General features: G+C 37.5%; 1 protein-coding gene across 4 annotated transcripts in view; it reads left to right on the top strand.

Moving 5' to 3' along the window:
• The window catches only part of ABCB11 (ATP binding cassette subfamily B member 11), a 107,109-nt gene that overhangs the window by 10,326 nt on the left and 78,515 nt on the right, over positions 1–18,268 (top strand). For 3 of the 4 annotated variants that reach the window (XM_053665241.1, XM_037140689.2, XM_053665243.1), the window contains exons 2-5: positions 2,432–2,527; positions 5,067–5,088; positions 9,351–9,402; positions 10,187–10,425. In XM_053665241.1, the coding sequence (XP_053521216.1) occupies positions 2,432–2,527; positions 5,067–5,088; positions 9,351–9,402; positions 10,187–10,425 (409 nt within the window). Of the gene's footprint in view, positions 1–2,431; positions 2,528–5,066; positions 5,089–8,878; positions 8,965–9,350; positions 9,403–10,186; positions 10,426–18,268 lie in introns of those variants that run through there. The other variant, XM_053665242.1, reaches the window with a different exon arrangement.

Raw genomic sequence — 18,268 nt, 5'->3', positions numbered from 1 at the left:
TGATGATGCTAATGTGGATAAAAATCTACACTGTACATAAGTTTTTGTGTGAGAATATTACTTTTTAATAGTAAAATGGAGATCACAAAAATCACTGCTCTAAGAAAGAAGGAAAATGTAAGGAAACCTAATGTAAAACCGAATGTACAGAATTTCTGAAGGCACAAAAGAGAGAAAGTGAGGGGAGTAGGTTGGTAGATCAGCATTTTCTTCCTTAAAAAAGACTGCAGTTACTACTAATGGCATCAGAAGGGAGGGGCAGGAGGTATGCATTGAGGGTACAGGGGGACTCAGTCACTGAGCTTGAAGGGCAAAGGGAACATTAGCTACATTTTCCATTTGTGGCAGCTGATGTGCAGACACAGATTCATTTCATTTTCACATCAGTCCTGCGAGGCAGATTTTGCCATTACCACCACTCCCTGACTTGAAAGATGAAGAAATCTAGGCTCAAAGAGAAGTTGAAGAGACATAGCAGAATGAAGCCACAGGAAGTACCAAGATCTGTGAAACTCTGATGTTTATAGACAAGACACTGCACCAGTGGCCTCTAAATACTACCAAATGTTTACACACCAGTAGAAAGAAACCTTTTAGAATGAAGAGCTAAGTCAGGAAAAATTTAATTGGAGACTAAATTTTTTAAAATGTCTTATTTTGAAGTCAAGTGATGCAATATTACAACTATCATTAAAGTTGTATAATTTTCTCATTGTCAAAGAGTTTTTATTTTTGCTTTTTGAAAAATTTCTTTTGGGTTCAAATTTCAGAATCAATAGAACCAGCAAACATAGCAGTCTCTGAATGTAATACTGTTATATTGAACAAATTTTGTCGTTGAATAAAATAATTTCGAATCTGGTTCATTTAGTATTTTTTTAGATTTGTACTGACCTTATAAGCTACTTAGTTAAATAATGTTGGTAGTACCTTTGATATGATGCAACGAGAAGGGTACTTTGCCTCTCTGGTCTTCCTCTGCAAAACATACCACTTCCGTCTAATCATGAGAAAAATAAATATCACATAGCACTATTTTAAGGGACATTCCACAAAATAACTTCTCAATACTCCTCAAAACTGTCGAAGTCATCAAAACAAGAAAAATATGAAGCATTGTCACAGCCAAGAGGAGTCTAAGGAAATACGACAACTTAATGTAATGTCTTTCTTTTACATCTTCATAACACTTTGCACTATTAGATATTTACTCTTTGCCAGTATTTCAATTAATGGTTTTAGTACTCATTACTGGTCATTTCCCAAAAATTATTCATTGGGGTACAAAATGATAATTTGTCTAATTTTGTAAGGTTTTAAAAATCACCCAGGCTGGTGTGGCTCAGTGGATTGAGCGTCTGCCTGGGAACGGCCACTGGTTCAATTCCCAGTCAGGGCACATGCCTGGGTTGCAGACCAGGTCCCCAGTTGGGGGCACAGGAGAGGCAACCAATTGATGTCTCTCTCACACATTAATGTTTCCCTCCCTCTCTTTCTCCCTCTCTTCCCCTTTCCCTCAAAATAAATAAAATCTTTTTAAAAATCAAGAATGGAGTTTGATTTTTATTGAATACTTTTCTGCTTATATCAAAATGATCAAAATAACTTTACAATGAACAGTCACTGCATTTTGGGGGTTAACATTGCTCATTATATGTTTTCATATAATGAAAACTTTGGAACGATACTCAACATATCTTATTTAATGACTTCAAACCTATTTTAAAAAGTATTTATGATTTTTGTTTGTTTTGATGTCAAGATTACACTTGTTTTCTGAAACAAGTTGGTTAGCAGCTCTGGTCCACACTGGCCTTGCTGCGTCCTGGATCTGGGAGCTTTATCTACAATGGAGCTCCGAAGGCTGCCCACTGGTGTTTGAGTGTCATTTGTCAGATATTGACCCCAAAACTTTGTCCATTGGTTGTGCACTTCCAGTGTATTTTTTAAGAAATTTCTGATATTGATTCCAGAGAGGGGAAGGGAGTAATGGAGAGAAACACTGATCAGTATTCTCTTGCATATGCCCCAACTGGGGACAGAACCCACAACTCAGGCATGTGTCCCGACTGAGAATCGAATTTTGGCTTACAGGGTAATGCCCAAGCCACTGAGCCATGCTGGTCAGGGCATAGTTATTTTTCTTTTTACTGATAGAAAGAAAGGAAGGAAAGAAAAAAGGACAGATAAGCCGGAAGAACAGAGAATTAAAAAAGCAACTATCCATTCTTCAGCCTGAGAAATCTATAATTAATGGTTTGGGTTTATCTTTCGTAATCATTATTCTCTTTCATGGGGTTATTGATCACTTAAACAATCTTTTTATGAGATTGTTAGTAAAGGTGTTCTTCTTGAACCAAATTGTTCTTAAGTTTTGCTGCTTTGCTTAAAGAAGGGATCATTGTAATCATTCTTTTATTTTATCTTACAGGGTTACTGGCTGCAATTACCATGTCTGACTCAGTAATTCTTCGAAGCGTGAAGAAATTAGGAGAGGAGAATCGTGGTTTTGAGTCAGATGGGTCATGTAAGTGGCCTTTTTCTCTCACTTTTGGTTGTAAAAAAAGACCAGCTTAGAACAAAAGTGGAACAAGCCAGTAAGGTTTCAAGGGGCAGAGAAAATCATCAACAGTATTTAGAACTATTACTGAACATGTTTCTCACACATGAATGGGTGCTGCTCCCAGAATCCATGTAATGGAATGTCTGAAAATGCTGTGGTAAAAATGCACAAAATATGAGCGCATGAATTATCTAACCTATAAATAATCTCTTTCCTAGGCAGATCAAGGTTTTTCCAACATAGGCTATTATTATTACCTCTATTCATACATTGTAATAATTAATTAGAGTAGTAGCTGTTCAGCAAGCACTGCTCCTTGAGAGGAACTGTACCAGGACCGTGCTGGCAGAATGGAGGGGGCTAGGACCTGGCATATAGTGAGCACAAATGATTCTAAGCTACTCTCATTTTTTAAACAAATCTTATGATTTTACGAAACCAAGACTTGGATAAATTTTTTCAAAACTTGGCAAAGATCACATGACTAATAATGGAGCCATAATCATAATCCAGTTCTCTCTGATTCCCAAACCTATATTAATCTCTATTTATACGATGATGGCTCTTTGTTCTTACTTATTTAAATTAAAATGCTGGGAGAATTAGGATGTGCCAGTCTATGGTAATGGTTGACACTGGCAACTTGGGTTCCTTTCCCTGTGGCTTCTCTCTGGGAGCAACTTTCTCGCAAGTTCCCCCGGGTGCCACGGACACTAGTGAATATGGCCAAGAGATGCTGTGATCTGTTTGGGAAGGAGAAGTGGGCCGTGGCCAGTTTCTCAGGGGAGACAAAGGCCAACAGTGGCCAGTTTCTCCGAGGAGAAAAAGGCCCTGAGTCCCCTGTGCCATAGCTTTTATTGGGTTGTAATACACAGGAATACAGGGCAACAAGGATCAAACAGTAGATAACGTTTCAAAGAAATCCGAGGGCTTACTATGAGTCAGTGTCTGTCAGAAAGAGTTGCAGAAACTTTGGGAGACATACTTATTTCCTCTCGGACCCTTATCATATGAATGAAAGCACTCTTAGCAGAGCAGATTTCACAGGTTTATCAGCAAGTCTTTGTGATGTCAGATTTTTCCCCAGGACATGGTCTAGCAAAGCAAGGAGCTGCAAGTCTCCGAACAGGTAATCAGGCTTAAGAGGATTAGAGCCAGGAAGGACTTCTCCCAGAGAACATGGGGCCTGGGGCTATGTCAAGGGGGGGGGCGCGGCGTGAGAGTCCATGCTCTTTGTTGCAGCCCCCTGAGTCCTTCCATGAAGGCCTCCCAAGTGATGAGTGTAGCTTAGGTTGCTCCCCCACTGTGAGGGGTCTTACCCATCATTGACTCCAACCAAGCTTTGGGGGCAAGGAGAGGAAACTGAGGCAGCATTTGCTACTAGAGACAAGCTTTGTCTCCTGCAGCTCGCATTCCAAAGGTCATCCCTCGCCCTTAGCCACAAGGGGTCAAGATACAATTCCTAAAACCAGGCAGAGCAGTCTACAACGCTACCTCAGGCCCTTTTACTTCCTACACTCCACCTGCTCTGACTTATGCTGGGGAAAATAATATGCAGCTCAATCCTATGGCTTCTACTAGTGTGTAAATATCAATGGTATCATACTGCATAGTTATTTTGTGGTCTAAATTTTAAATAGATAAATTCTGATGTTTCTTAAAAAACAAATAATAAATATTCATTTTACCTGGTATTAGGGTGGTTGGGGATGCAGGCAGTGTGAAAATTCACAAAGACAAGAAAATTCAGAGAGCAAAGTTATTACTTTCCAAGAGTGAAAGGGGGCAGGGTATGAAAAGATATACCAGCTCTGGTGTATCTCTTTAGAGATAGTAAATCTGTTTAGATTTACTATTGAGGGGTGGGAGCTTTGAGCTTTTATTGGGTTATAATTGCATTATAAAAGTATGGGAGCTGTTGCGTGGACCACAGGCTGTTGGGAGCATTGCAACAAAGGAGGTTTTGGGTGGTTTTGCATAAGCTGCAGTTTGCTCCAGTGTTATCTTCTGCCTGTAGCTGTGGGTTGTGGTTAGTCATGTTCTGTTCTTGCTTTACAGTAATTTCCAATCCTGGAGACACAAGCTCAGAAGAGTAAAATGGCAGTCGTGTTTAATAAGGTCCTAGGCCTGCTCAGCATATGGTACCATAATAGCAAATGGAGCTGGTTTTGTCCTTTGATGTGGCAGTTCAAAAAATCATATCTTCTTCAGATAATTTAGAAATGTTGGTTTCCAGTTGATATTCAGAAGATACATTTCATATCCTAGAGAAAAGTCCAGAAATGTACGCAAGCCAGCAGTCTTAATCCTGAAAGAATACCTTCTTCATATATATGTAAAGAGAGAATAATAGAAAGGAGAAAAAGCAAATAATCATTTTGCTATGTTTCATGAACAAAAGTAATTTATAGAAATTTTTTTTCCCAGAGCAAAATTGTTAGTGATTATGTTGTATTTTGTCATTATTAACTGCCTTATGCATTGTTTTTTTTTTTTCTGACAGATAACAATGATAAGAATTCACGGTAAGTGACTATTTCAACAATGCATGTTTTTTTTTAATATATATTTTTTATTTAGTTATTTTTCTAGTAGTTTTTTTTGTCTATTTCTCCCATCCCAGCCCCCGCTGCCCCATCTCCCCACCTCCCTCCCATTCCCCCCCTACCCCAGTCCTCATCCCTGTGTCTTTCATACTTGTTCCTCAAAATCCCTCCCCATTTTTCCCCTTAAATTCCCTTCCCTCTCCCCTCTGGTTGCTGCCCACTTGTTCTCTATTTCAGTGTCTTTGTTTTTATTCTGTTTGCTTGTTTGTTTTGTTGTTTAGCTTCCTGTTAAAGGTGAGATCATATGGTGCAGCTGCTCTTTTGAGAAAGAAGAACAAAGTAGGAGGGATCACAATACCTGATATCAAACTGTATTACAAAGCCACTATAATCAAAACAGCCTGATACTGGCATAAAAACAGGCACATAGACCAATGGAACAGAACAGAGAGCCCGGAAATCAACCCAACTCTCTACAGTCAATTAATATTTGACAAAGGGGCCAGTAACATAAAATGGAGTAAAGATAGCCTCTTCAACAAATGGTGTTGGGAGAACTGGACAGCTACGTGCAAAAAAAATGAAACTTGAGCACCAACTTACACCATACACCAAAATAAATTCAAGGTGGATAAAAGACTTAAATATAAGCCGTGACACCATTAAAGTCCTAGAGGAGAACATTGGCAAGAAAATATCAGATATTCCACGCAGCAACATTTTTACCGATATGTCCCCTAGAGCAAGGAATATAAAGGAAAGAATAAACAAATGGGAGCTCATCAAAATAAAAAGCTTCTGCATGGCTAAAGAAAACAGTATTAAATTAAAAAGACAACCAACTGTATGGGAAAACATATTTGCCAATGATACCTCGGACAAAAGTTTAATCTCCAAAACAATGCATGTTTTGTAGAATAACTCTACAATTTGTCTATAAAAGGCACAAAATAAAAAAATATTTAAAATATTTATTTATTTATTTATTTATTTATTTATTTATTTATTTATTTTTAGACAGAGTCGGAAGGGAGGGAGAAAGAGTGGAGAGAAAGATCAATGTGTAGTTGCCTCTTGTGCACCCCCTACTGGGGACCTGGCCCACAATCCAGGCATATGCTCTGACTGGGAATTGAACTGGTGACCCTTTGGCTCACAGGCACACACTCAATCCACTGAGCCACACCAGCCAGGGCAGAAAAATTTTTTTATATATGTTGTACTTCCTATAAAGTGGTATAGATAATCCATTATTTTTCTCTTTAGATTTACTATAATATAATTTGATTTCAAAAACCTTTTGGAATATTCCTTCTAGTCTAGGTCCAAATCTCCCCTGTGTATCCAGGAACAGTACAGGATTCAGACCTAAACAGTAGAAGAAAAGTTGAACAATTATGATTTCATGGTACAGGGGGGGTACCTAAGACCCAGATTCTTCCCACAAGCAAATAGGAGAAAACTAAAACTAAATTAATTAATATTCCTCTTTAGTTTAAGAGTTTAAATTCTCATATAAAATAAATATCAGTTAGTTATACTTTGAGAAGAGCGCAAAAATACATGGAGTCTAATTTAGAAGACAGAAGGGAGGAGCCAAGCAAGTTGTTATAATAGAAGTGGTGGAAAGGAAGAGGTTGAAGGTATTTAAGAAATTCTAAGTAACTCACGGCAGAGGGAGGGGTTGGGTGTGGCCACATTAGTTTTGGACTAGGAGTGGTAGGACCAGCCTAGGCCTAGAAGAATTATACTGGGTGGGAAAGATATGAAAATATGTGTCAGTGTAGATGAAAGGTGATGAGACACTGAACAGGATGTTTAAGTAAGTTCTTTGGTTTTTAGAGGAGAGATGAATCTATCTCCTAAAAGATGTGATAATATTGAATGAAAAGATAAGAGTGAAAGTTTGATAAAGTTGCTGAGGGGAAGGGAACAATCTCTAGAGGGATGAAGTACAGAGTTTGGATTGAGCTAAGGCTGGAGACCATACTCATTCATTCATTATTTCACAGTCGATATTTCACAAATATTAATTGAGTGGTCCACTGGGTGTCAGACACCAAAATTAGTGCTGAGGCACAGAAAAGAACAAATTAGGCAAAAATCTCTCTCCTTGAAGAGCTTGCATTATAGCGAGGAAGACATAATAATAACCATAAATAAATAAAACATATAGCATGGTAAATAGTGATAATTGATCACTTTTTCTTTCTACAAAGAGAAAAGTAAATATGGAATGGAGTTATGAAGTGATGTGGGGAAAATTGACATTTTAATGACTTTGATTAGGGAAGGCCTCATTGAGAAGGTGAGTTTTGAGGGGGAAGGTCTGAAGAAGGTGAGGGAATTGGCCATGTATACATCTAAAGAGACAGCATTGTGGCAAGAGGAAATAGCAAGTGCAAATGCCCAGGGGTGAAAATAAATTTGGCATGGACAAAGTCAGCAAAGAGGCCAGGTGGCTCACGTGGTGAGAACTGGAATGCGGTAAGAGGAGACAAGGTGAGAGATCCAGTTGACCAGACCATAGAGGGCCTTGAATGTTTCTCCAGGATTTAGGTTTCTATAACACAAACTCAGGGCAAGTGAATGCTAAACACGGCATGTGTCTAGCATTCGACTGGAGAGGTTGTCTCCAGTTGGCCTAGTAGCCTGTTTCAGGAGAAGAGGGCAAACATGCTGGATGGATGCAAAGATGGAGTTTCCACAGAAGAGTTTGGGGAAAATGATTGAGGGTGATATCGAGAGTGTGGTTCAATTGGCAGATAGTGGGATCTGGAATTCACTGGGAAGGAAGCAAAATCTTGATGAGGCTTTGCAATTATAAGTAAGTGGAAGGTTTAAAGGACTGCATGTCTCAAGTGAGATGACAAATAGCTGTGGAAGGGGGAAGGAAGCGAGAAAACAAAATGCCTGAACTGTCCCTGCGTGCGATGGAGTAGAGTAGTTCCTGGTGAAGTCAAGGTCCAGGGTGTATCCATGAATGAATGACTCAGCTGAACTAGAGATTCCTGGAGTTGAGAAGGTCAAAGATGGGTTAAGTATAACTTTATGAGAAATAAAATAAATAAGAGATACTAAGAAAATATAATTTTATGGAAAGTATAGAAGTTTAGGGGGAACTTTTTAGCATATCAATATTATTTAATGTAGTTATAAAATTTTTTAAACACTTGAAGGAAGTTTTAAATCAGTAATCTGACCACTTCAATTTATCCCCAAGGAAATGTGTGTAGAAATAGGTGGTCAAGACTGAACTCCAATAGTTATTTTTTATTGATGATGCTATAATAGTTCTCCCAATTTTTATCCCTTTGCCCCATCCACCCAGCACCTCCACTCCCTCTGGTGATTCCCCCCTCTTTAGTTCATGTCCATGGGTCATGCATATAAGTTCTTTACTACCCAACTTCCTATACTTGCTCTTAAAATCCCCCTTTCTATTATGTACCTACCAATTTGTACTTCTTAATCCCTTCACCTTGCCCCCCATTCCACCAGACCCCACCTCCCCACTGGCCACTCTCCCAATGTTTTTCAAATTAATGATTCTGTTTCTGTTCTGCTTGTTTGCTTAGTTTATGCTAAAGAATTTCATCATCACCAAACCATTATTATGTGAAATTGAAATGTTAAAGAGACTTATTTAAGAAAAAGATCAAAACTATGAACCTTAAAATGGCAATAAATACATAATGATCAACAATTGAATCCAATGGTTATTTATTACTATAATTGAGCATACAGACTACTTTTTATTTTCTTTCAGTTCCTTAAGAAAAACCTCAGTGAACCTCTACTGAGCATGACATATACTTATACTGAATTCTCTCTACATATAGCTATACAGAAGAGGTAAATCTGAAGAATAAAATCTTGTTTTTAAGGTACCTTGTTTGGCAAGAATTTCTCAGCCAGAGGGGGGCTTTTATTTCTTACTGAGGATGACTCATAACTCTGGACAACAGCTCAGTTGGTTACAGCACTGTCCTGATACACCAAGGTTGCAGGTTTGATCCCCTGTCATGGCACACCCACGAATCAAGCAATGAATGCATCAATAAGTGGAACAATAGATTGATGTTCCTCTCTCTTCTTTCCTCTCTCTCTCAAATCAATAAACATATCCGCAGGTGAAGAGTGAAGAGAAGAGAAGGAATGACTCATAAAATTACCACCTAAGGAGAATTTCTCATTGTTTGGAAATGATAGTCTGTAAATTCCTATTTTTTTCTCCTCAGGTTACAAAATGAGAAGAAAGGTGACAGCAGTCAAGTTGGCTTCTTTCAATTGGTAATAAAACTGTACCAATATAGGACATAATTTTGCAACTATGAATTGTTCAGACCATGGAGGAAGTGTTAAATCATTAGTCATATTGGCAGGTTTTTAAATACAGTGATCACTTTTTTAGTCATAAGATTTGTCTTATGGGATAACATAGCTCACTAACAATTAGAAATATATTGCTGATTAAATACACCAGATAGATCAGAAAAGTGTCCTGGAAAATAATTAACTAAGTTTATAATTATTTTTGTAAGGAGAATCATCACAGTAATCATATCACGTATATGTATTCTTATGATAAGACATCAGAAATTCCACAGTATAAGTATTTTCTCCAAGTCTATACCAAGTGGAGCCATTTTTAGACACAAGTGAGCACTCTTCATTGTCAGTATTAGTTCTGGGAGACAATTCATACTATTGCTGAACACCCCATACAGCAGATGCGCATGGCAATGGTATCCGTTGTGCTGGTGGCAGTTTCTCCCTTAAGTTGTGGACAAATAACTAAGAGCTAAAGTCAGCTCTTGAGATTAAAAAGAAAAAAGTAAATTCAGAAACCAGGAAAGAAGTATATGGACAGACAATGTAAGAGTCTAATGTTCTAGACAATGGATACACCATTTATTTTGATAAAATTAGTGAGAATTCTGTTGTTCATTAAGAGGATCCCACAAAGTTTAGTGTTCAATACTATTTATCAGAATGGAGTAACTAACATGAAATAGTTCTCCTGCCTCTCCTGCTTTGCACCCATAGATGATCTCTGACTCTTTTGTTTTTCAAGTTTCGATTTGCTTCAGCGACTGACATTTGGCTGATGTGTGTAGGAGGTATATGTGCATTTCTCCATGGACTAGCCCATCCAGGCGTGCTACTCATTTTTGGCACCATGACAGATGTTTTTATTGACTATGAAAATGAACTGCAAGAACTCCAGATTCCTGGAAAAGCATGTGTAAATAACACCATAGTGTGGACCAACAGCTCTCTCAACCAGAATGTGACAAATGGAACGCGTTGTGGGTAGGCTGTGATTTTTTATTTTTTACCTCTTTTGTTCACAATTTAAGTTGTAATTAAAAAATGTGTAAAGGGGACTTATTGACTAAGCTGGAATGCTATCTAAGGTAGAGAAAACATTACCCATATTTCTACAAATAACTCTGCCCAGTGGTTCTCCTATCCTTTCACGTTTTTAAATCCTAACAAAAAACATAACTGGAAATTGTCCATTAAATACATCACCCAAATTAAACCACCTTTTAGAGTATAGACTCAAGGATGGGACTACCAATACTTAATGCCAAAGAACACGACCCATGAATTTTACTTGAGTCCTGTGTTATGTCCCGTATCCTAGACTTCTTTTTTTGGAGGGGGCGGGTAACTCTCTTCTGTTCCCTATCTTCTGTGGCCATGACTAATGATCCACTAGATCCCAAGCCTTTTCTCTACAATGGGAATTTTATTAGTACGCCTTAGGACTTGGAATAGGGGCCACTGGTCTCAGTTAGTAGTTGAGTTTCTTTCAAGAGTGCTGTGGGGTAGTGATCAGGAGGAAGCCATGCAGAATTAGCCAAAGCTCAGTGTGCTCTTAGTGATAAGCCCAACAGGGTAACTTGTAATCAGTGAGTTCATAGAGTACACAGGTTGACTCACTGTTACGGCATGGACTTTTCAGCCTGCCTCATGCTGCCTCAGGGTCATAACAAGCTCATTTGCATGTATGAACGCATATACTCAGGTCTGAGAACCAAGGGCAGGGCACATCCTGGCTGGAAAGGCACTCTGAATGACTTCCCAAATGAGTTTATATTTTTTACCTTCATTTAAAAATTTTTTTACATTAAAAGGCTTAATTCCAAATTATGTAAAAATCCTTCTAAATCACTGACTCTTTTCCATAATATTATCTACTATTTAGAGTATTCTATTTATTTACTCATTCAACCAAAAACTTTAAAACACCAACTATGTACCAGAAAGTTGTGTGTCAAGGATATGGTAGTTATCTTAAGAGTCATATTTCTCATTTCTGACACCATCATTAAATCAATGACTGTTCAAATAAATATATAGTTGCAATTCTGGTTACTGCTAGATAGAAAAGCATAGGACAACATAAAATATGCAGAATTGCCCTTTGAAAACTGCTAAGCCTACTCATTATAAATACATTTTCTAATACCTAAATTTGTATGTTTTTCTAAATTTAGAAGATTCAGAACAGTTTGTGTAAAAGAGAGACTATCTTTTGTGACAGTTTTTTAAGTCATTTATGGTGGAGGACAGAGAAGAACTGCTTTTTATGGAGTAAAATGACTACAAAATGCAAAGTTAATCACTTCCCCCTTTGAAAAAAATATGCATTCAGACTTCTATGCAATGTAAATAGACCCAAATCTTTAAAATGGTCATGAAGATAAATTTTTTCAAGGAAAATTTTCTGAAAGTCTATCTTGCAATGTTTTAAAATTTGGAAATAACTGTTAGAGAGGCCAAAATTTGAGACCAAGTGCTTATAACTATCTATTAGATAAATTAAAGAATAAATCTACCTTTAATTCTGCATCATCAGCATCCATGAGAAAGGAATTCACTGTGGCTACTCATTACTCACACTTTACTCACCCTTACTGAGTCATACTCTAAGGTGAGCAAATAGTGCAAAGTAAACAGGGGCTTTTAGAAATTCACTGGCTTTAGCTGAATCCACATGATACCAAACATGTAAATGAATATTTATCCTTAAACATATTCTGTATGATAACTGAAATTGTGTAGACCATATCTTTGTTAGGCCATTCCTTTACCAGGAACTCCTTTGATGAGTTAAATACTTTAATCGTGAGTTATCATGGTGACTGACATGAAGACTGTTGCACCTCTGAATTAATACATTTGTTTAGCTTTTATGTAGTGTGAGCACTGAAAATGGAGTTGGGTGGGACAGGGGAGAGGGGAGAGGACATTTTCCTATCTGTAAGTAGTTAATATGCCTCCCAAATCGCTCAACTCTTTGCAACTTGTTTTCTTGAGAAAAAAAGTATATCATTAAGAGTATAATTTCTCCACCTATTATAATGGGTGTATTACTTTTGTTATACACAAGCCAACTCATGATTTTGTAACTTACGCATGCATGTACAATGGTAGGAGCTAGTTTTTCTCTTTCATTATATTGGTTTCCAAATATCAATTGTAATCTATCAGATGGAATTAATAGGCTAAAGCCTTTTAAATGGCTTTTTCTAAATTTAGAAGATTCAGAACAGTTTGTGTAAAAGAGAGACTATCTTTTGTGACAGTTTTTTAAGTCATTTATGGTGGAGGACAGAGAAGAACTGCTTTTTATGGAGTAAAATGACTACAATTTATGCTGAAAAGGATTACAGAACATTCGGCCTCCTGATTAGCTTTTCAGAATTTAGTTGCTCAGAATAGTCCAACAATGAGGTTAAAGAATGAAAAAGATGAGGACTTCCAGCCAAGATGGAGGAGTAAATAGATATAGTTTGCCTCCTTGCATAACCAAAAGGACAACAAATTTAAAAAAAAGAACTACCAGAAAATTGAACTGTATGGAAATCTGGTAACAAAGGAATTAAAGAAGAAACATTCATCCAGACTAGTAGGAGGGATAGAGATGGGCAGCCGTGTGGAGAGGATGTGCGGCAAGGCAGTGGCTGGCAGTCCCACAGTTGAGTGCATTTAAATGGGGAGGGACAACTGGGGAGTGAGACAGACCATGCAACTCAGAGTGCCAGCATGGGGAAATAAAGCCACAAAATATCTGGCTGTAAAAGCCAGTGGGAATCAAGGCAGCAGAAAAAACTCCCGGCCTCGCAGGAGAGTTCATTTGAGAGAGCCACAGGCTCCTAGAACTCACTGACCTGGGAATCAGCGCCAGAAGGGCCCAATTTGCTTGTGGGTAGCATAGGAAGTAAATGAAAGCTGGCTGAGAGCCAAGCAAGTGGCATTGTTCCCTCTTGGAGCCCTGCCCCACATATAGCACCACAACACAGCCACGTGGATTGCCTCATCCTGGTGAATACCTAAGGCTCTACCTCTTACAACGTAACAGGTACACTGAGACATAGAAATATGGCTCAAATGAAAGAAAGACCCAAACTACAAAAACAGAACTAAGCGGTGAAGAGATAGTCAACTTCTGAGATTCAGAATTCAAAACACTTGTAATCAGGATGCTCACAGAAATTATTATGTATGGCCACAAAATAGAGAAAAAAATGAAGGCTGTGCAAAGTGAAATAAAGAAAAATATACAGGGAACTGACTATGAAGGGAAGGAAATCAGGACTCAAGTCAATGCTTTGGACCAGAAGGAACTTTGGACCAGAACTAGAAGAGAATGAAGACACAAGGATTCAAAAAAATGAGGACAGGTTTAGGAACCTCTGGGACAACTTTAAATGTTTCAACATTCGAATCATAGGGGTGCCAGAAGGAGAAGAGTAAGGCAAAGAAATTGAAAACTTATTTGAACAAATAATGAAGGAACCTCCCCACCCCAATCTGATGAAGGAAATAGACTTCCAGAAAGTCCAGGAAGCTCTGAGAGTCCCAAAGAATTTGGCCCAAGGAAGCACACAGCAAGGCACATCTGTGCTGTCTTTGTCTGCTTTTGGTATCAGGTGATACTGACCTCGGAGAATGAATTTGGAAAAGTTTGTGAAGAGATGGTATTAATTCTTTAAATATTTGGTGGAATTTATCATGACACCTCCTAATCTTGGGTTTTTTCTTTTTTGAAAAGTTTTTAAATTATTGATTCAATCTCTTTACCTGTTATAGATCTAGTCTGATGTCTTATTTCTTTTTGTATCAGTTTCCATAACTTTGTGCTTTCTAAGAATTTTTGTTTTTCATCCAAATTATCTAACTTGTTGACATATAGTTGTTTCAAGTATTTACTTATAATTCTTTTGATACTGTAACATCAATAGTAATGTCCTTATTTCATTTCTGATTTTTAACTATTAGAATAGTTAAAAATGTTGGAGCGTTTAAAGATGTCCTGGAGGTTCCTAAGACTCTCCTCATTTCTTTGAATTCTTGCTTCTTGACTCTTTTCTGTTTGGCCATTATTTGCTTTCTTCTGGTCCACCAAGGCACATCATAATTACATTAGCCAAAATTAAAATGAAGGAGAGAATCCTAGAAGCAGCAAGAGCTAAGGGGACAATCACCTATAAAGGAGTCCCCATCAGACTGTCAGTGGATTTCTCAAAAGAGACTTTAGAGGCAAGAAGGGGCTGGAAAAAGGTATTCCAAGTCATGAAATTTAAAGACCTACATCCAAGATTGCTCTATCCAGCAAAACTTTCATTTAAAATGGAAGGACAGATAAAGTGCTTCTCAGATAAGATTAAATTCAAGGAGTTCATCATCACCAAGCCCTTATTATATGAAATGTTAAAGGGACTTATCTAAGAAAAAGAAGTTAAAGAAACATGAACAGTGAAAGGACAACAAACTCACAGTTATTAACAACCACACCTAAAACGAAAGCAAACTAAAAGGACAGCTAGATCAGGAGTGGAAACATAGAAATGAAGATCTCAAGGAGGGTTAGCAACAGGGGAGTGGGAGGAGGAGAAGGGGGGAGAAGGTACAGAAAATAAGTAGCATAGACAGTAGATAGAAAATAGATGGGGGGGCAAGAATAGCATGGGAAATATAGAATCTAAAGGACTTGAGACACATGGTCATAAGCTAAAGGGGGGTAATGGTGGGGATGAGGGGTAGGGTGGAGGGGAATAAAGGGGGAATAGAACAACTGTAACAGCATAATCAATAAAAAAATTAAAAAAAAAAAGAATAGTTAAAAATGTGAATGAAATTGACAGACCTTTGGCAAGGCTGGCAAAGAAAAAAGGGAGAAGACACGATTACCAATATTAGGGATGAAAGATGAGATCACAGCTGAAGGATAATAAGGAACTACTATAAACAAATATATACACTTAAATTTGACAACTTGGAGAAATGAACTCATTGCTTGAAAACACAAACTACCACAGTTCGTCCAATATGATACAAGTAGTCTGAATAGTCCTAACTATTAAGGTATTTAAAAACTACTCCCCAAAAAAGGAATCTCCAGGCCTATATGTTTTCACTGTAGAATTCTACCTATGTTTATAGAATAACACAATTTTATACATCATTTTCCAGATAATGGGAGGGAACACATCCCAATTCATTTTATGAAGCTAATATTACCCTGATACCAAAACCAGATAAAGATGTTACAAAAAAGAAAATGCAGATTACTATGCCCTGAAGAATTCATATGCAAAATCTTAACAAAATAATACCAAATAGAATTCAGCAATATATATAAAGAATTATATGCCATAACCAAGTGGGCTACATTCTAGAGAAACGAAGCAGGTTCAGTATTTGAAAAAAAGTCAGTTATCTACTATGTTAACAAGCTAATAAAGAAAAGCACATGATCATCTCCATAAATAGAGAAAAAGCATTTGAAAATTCAATATCTATTCATGATAAAAATCCTCAATTTGAAAAAGAGCATCTATAAAAATCCAATATTTAACATAATACTAAAAGATTGAATGCCCTCCCCTTAAGATTGGAAACAAGGTAAGGATGTATGCTCTCACTTTTGTTATTTAATATGGTGCTCAAAGTTCTAGCCTGTGCAGTAAGGAAGGAAAGAGGTAAAAAAATACTGACATAATACTTAACACTACCGAACTGTATGCTTAACAATGGTTAAGGTAGAAAAAATTGTTATGTGTTTTTTTTACTACAATCAAAAAATTTGAAGATGTAAAGGAAGAAATACACCTTTTTTTTTAATTGGTAGATGACATGATTTTCAACACAGAAAACCCCAAAGAATCTACAAAAATCTCCCAGAACCAATAAGTGAGTTTAGCAAGGTCATAAAGTATCAGATAAACACACAACATCCAATAATATTTTTATATACTTCAACAAACAAATGGGCACTAAAATTCAAAACACAATGCCATTTACAATTGCTTAAAAATTTTTACTTAGATATAATTCTAGCAAGACGTGTACAGGTTTTGTATGCTGAAAACAGCAAAATGCTGATGAGGGAATTCAAAGAAGACCTAAATAAATGAGAGACAAACTGTGTTAGTCAGCTGGAAGGTTCAATACAGTAGAGATGTCAGTTCCCCAAATTGATGTACAGGTTTAATACAACTTTTTTTCAAAATCTCATCAAGATTTTTTATAGATATAGACAAGATCACTTTAAAGTTCATATGAGAATGAAAAAAAAAACTAGAATATCTAAAAGAGTTTTGAAAAAGAAGAATCAAGTGTGAGGAAAATGTACACCCAGTTTTAAGAATATTCCATGGCCATAGCAACCAGGGCAGCATGGGATGGACAAAAGAGCAGAGCAGAGGACTCAGACCCAGGCAGCGGCAGCTCTTTGTGGGCAGAGGTGAAAAGCAAAGCAGTTCAATGAGGAAAGGATAAAGTTTTCATCAAATGATGCAGAAGTAAGTACAATCAAAATGCTCCTACACAGGCAGAAATTAGCTCAAAGTGGATTATAAACTTAAATGCAAAAAACAACAACAACAACAAAAAACACCCCCAAACTGAAATTTTAGAAAAACACATAAGGAGACCATTTTCAGGTCTATGGCTAGAGAAGGAGTTCTTAAACTTGGAACCAAAAATAATGCTTAAAAAAAAGGTTGATACTTTGGACTTCATCAAAATTAAAAGCCTTGGTCTGTGAAAGACCTTGTTCAGAGGATAAATAGACAAACTACAGATTGGGAGAACATATTTGCAAATTACATATCTCACAAAGGATCAGGATCTAGAAGAGCTAAACAATTCTCAAAACAATTGTTAAAATAAGTCCAGACTATACAGAAAGACATGAACTAAGGACATGAAGATGGCAAATAAGAACATGAAAAGATGTTCAACAACATTAGTAGGGGGTTAGAAAATGCAAATTAAAAGAAAAATGAGATATTAGTATACAAGATCTGTCCAGAAAGTATCCATCCACACACTGTGAAAATAGAGACATTTACTGAAGAAGATACAAGATACAAGAAACATTGTACATAGGACAATGACGCCTTAGTCCCCTTCAAAGTAGGTACCTTGGGACCTAACACAGGTCTCCCAATTGCCATCAGCTGCTCTGTTGTATTTTCCCGAATTTCATCAATGGTCTACAGTCTCTTCCCTTTCAAAGGTGACTTTAGTTTTTCGAAAAGCCAGAAGTCACAGGGCACCAAATCTGGGCTGTAGTGGGGCTGAATCACCTGGGTGATTTGATGTTTTGCCAAAAATGTGTACATGAGTGGGCATGTGGTTGTGCTGATGCTGCCAATCACCAGTTGCCCACAGCTGCAGCCTTCTGAATCATCCAAATAGTTTCTGCAGAGGAATGTTCAAGCTTAATGCAAAATCTGATGCATATTTGTTGCTCTACTTACTCAGTCATTTTCAATGCCGCAGCGACACAGTACAAACACTCACTCAATGGTGTCTACCACCCTTACTGACTAGGACAGTGAAGTTGTTACTATTCACGCATGTGCATTCCCATTTACTCTCCTTGGCTTCCAGGATACACCTATGTTGCACAAACTGTTCTCATTATATTAACGATTGTTGTACTTTTTCCGGACCAACCTTGTACATCTATCAGAATGACTAAAAAAATAGTGGGAACACCAACTGCTGGTGAGGACGTGGAGGAACTGGATCACTCAGACCTCGGTGGGGGGTGGAAAATGCTGCAGCCAGTTTGGAAAACAGTTTGGCAATTTTTTAGGAGCTAGACTTGCAGCTATTATATGACCCAGCA

This window comes from Artibeus jamaicensis, unplaced genomic scaffold (genome assembly GCF_021234435.1).
Source record: "Artibeus jamaicensis isolate MK-2021 breed Jamaican fruit bat unplaced genomic scaffold, CSHL_Jam_final contig_391, whole genome shotgun sequence".
NCBI lineage: Eukaryota > Metazoa > Chordata > Mammalia > Chiroptera > Phyllostomidae > Artibeus > Artibeus jamaicensis.
Note: the sequence above shows the minus strand (reverse complement) of the source record. Positions and strands in the feature narration are given on the sequence as shown.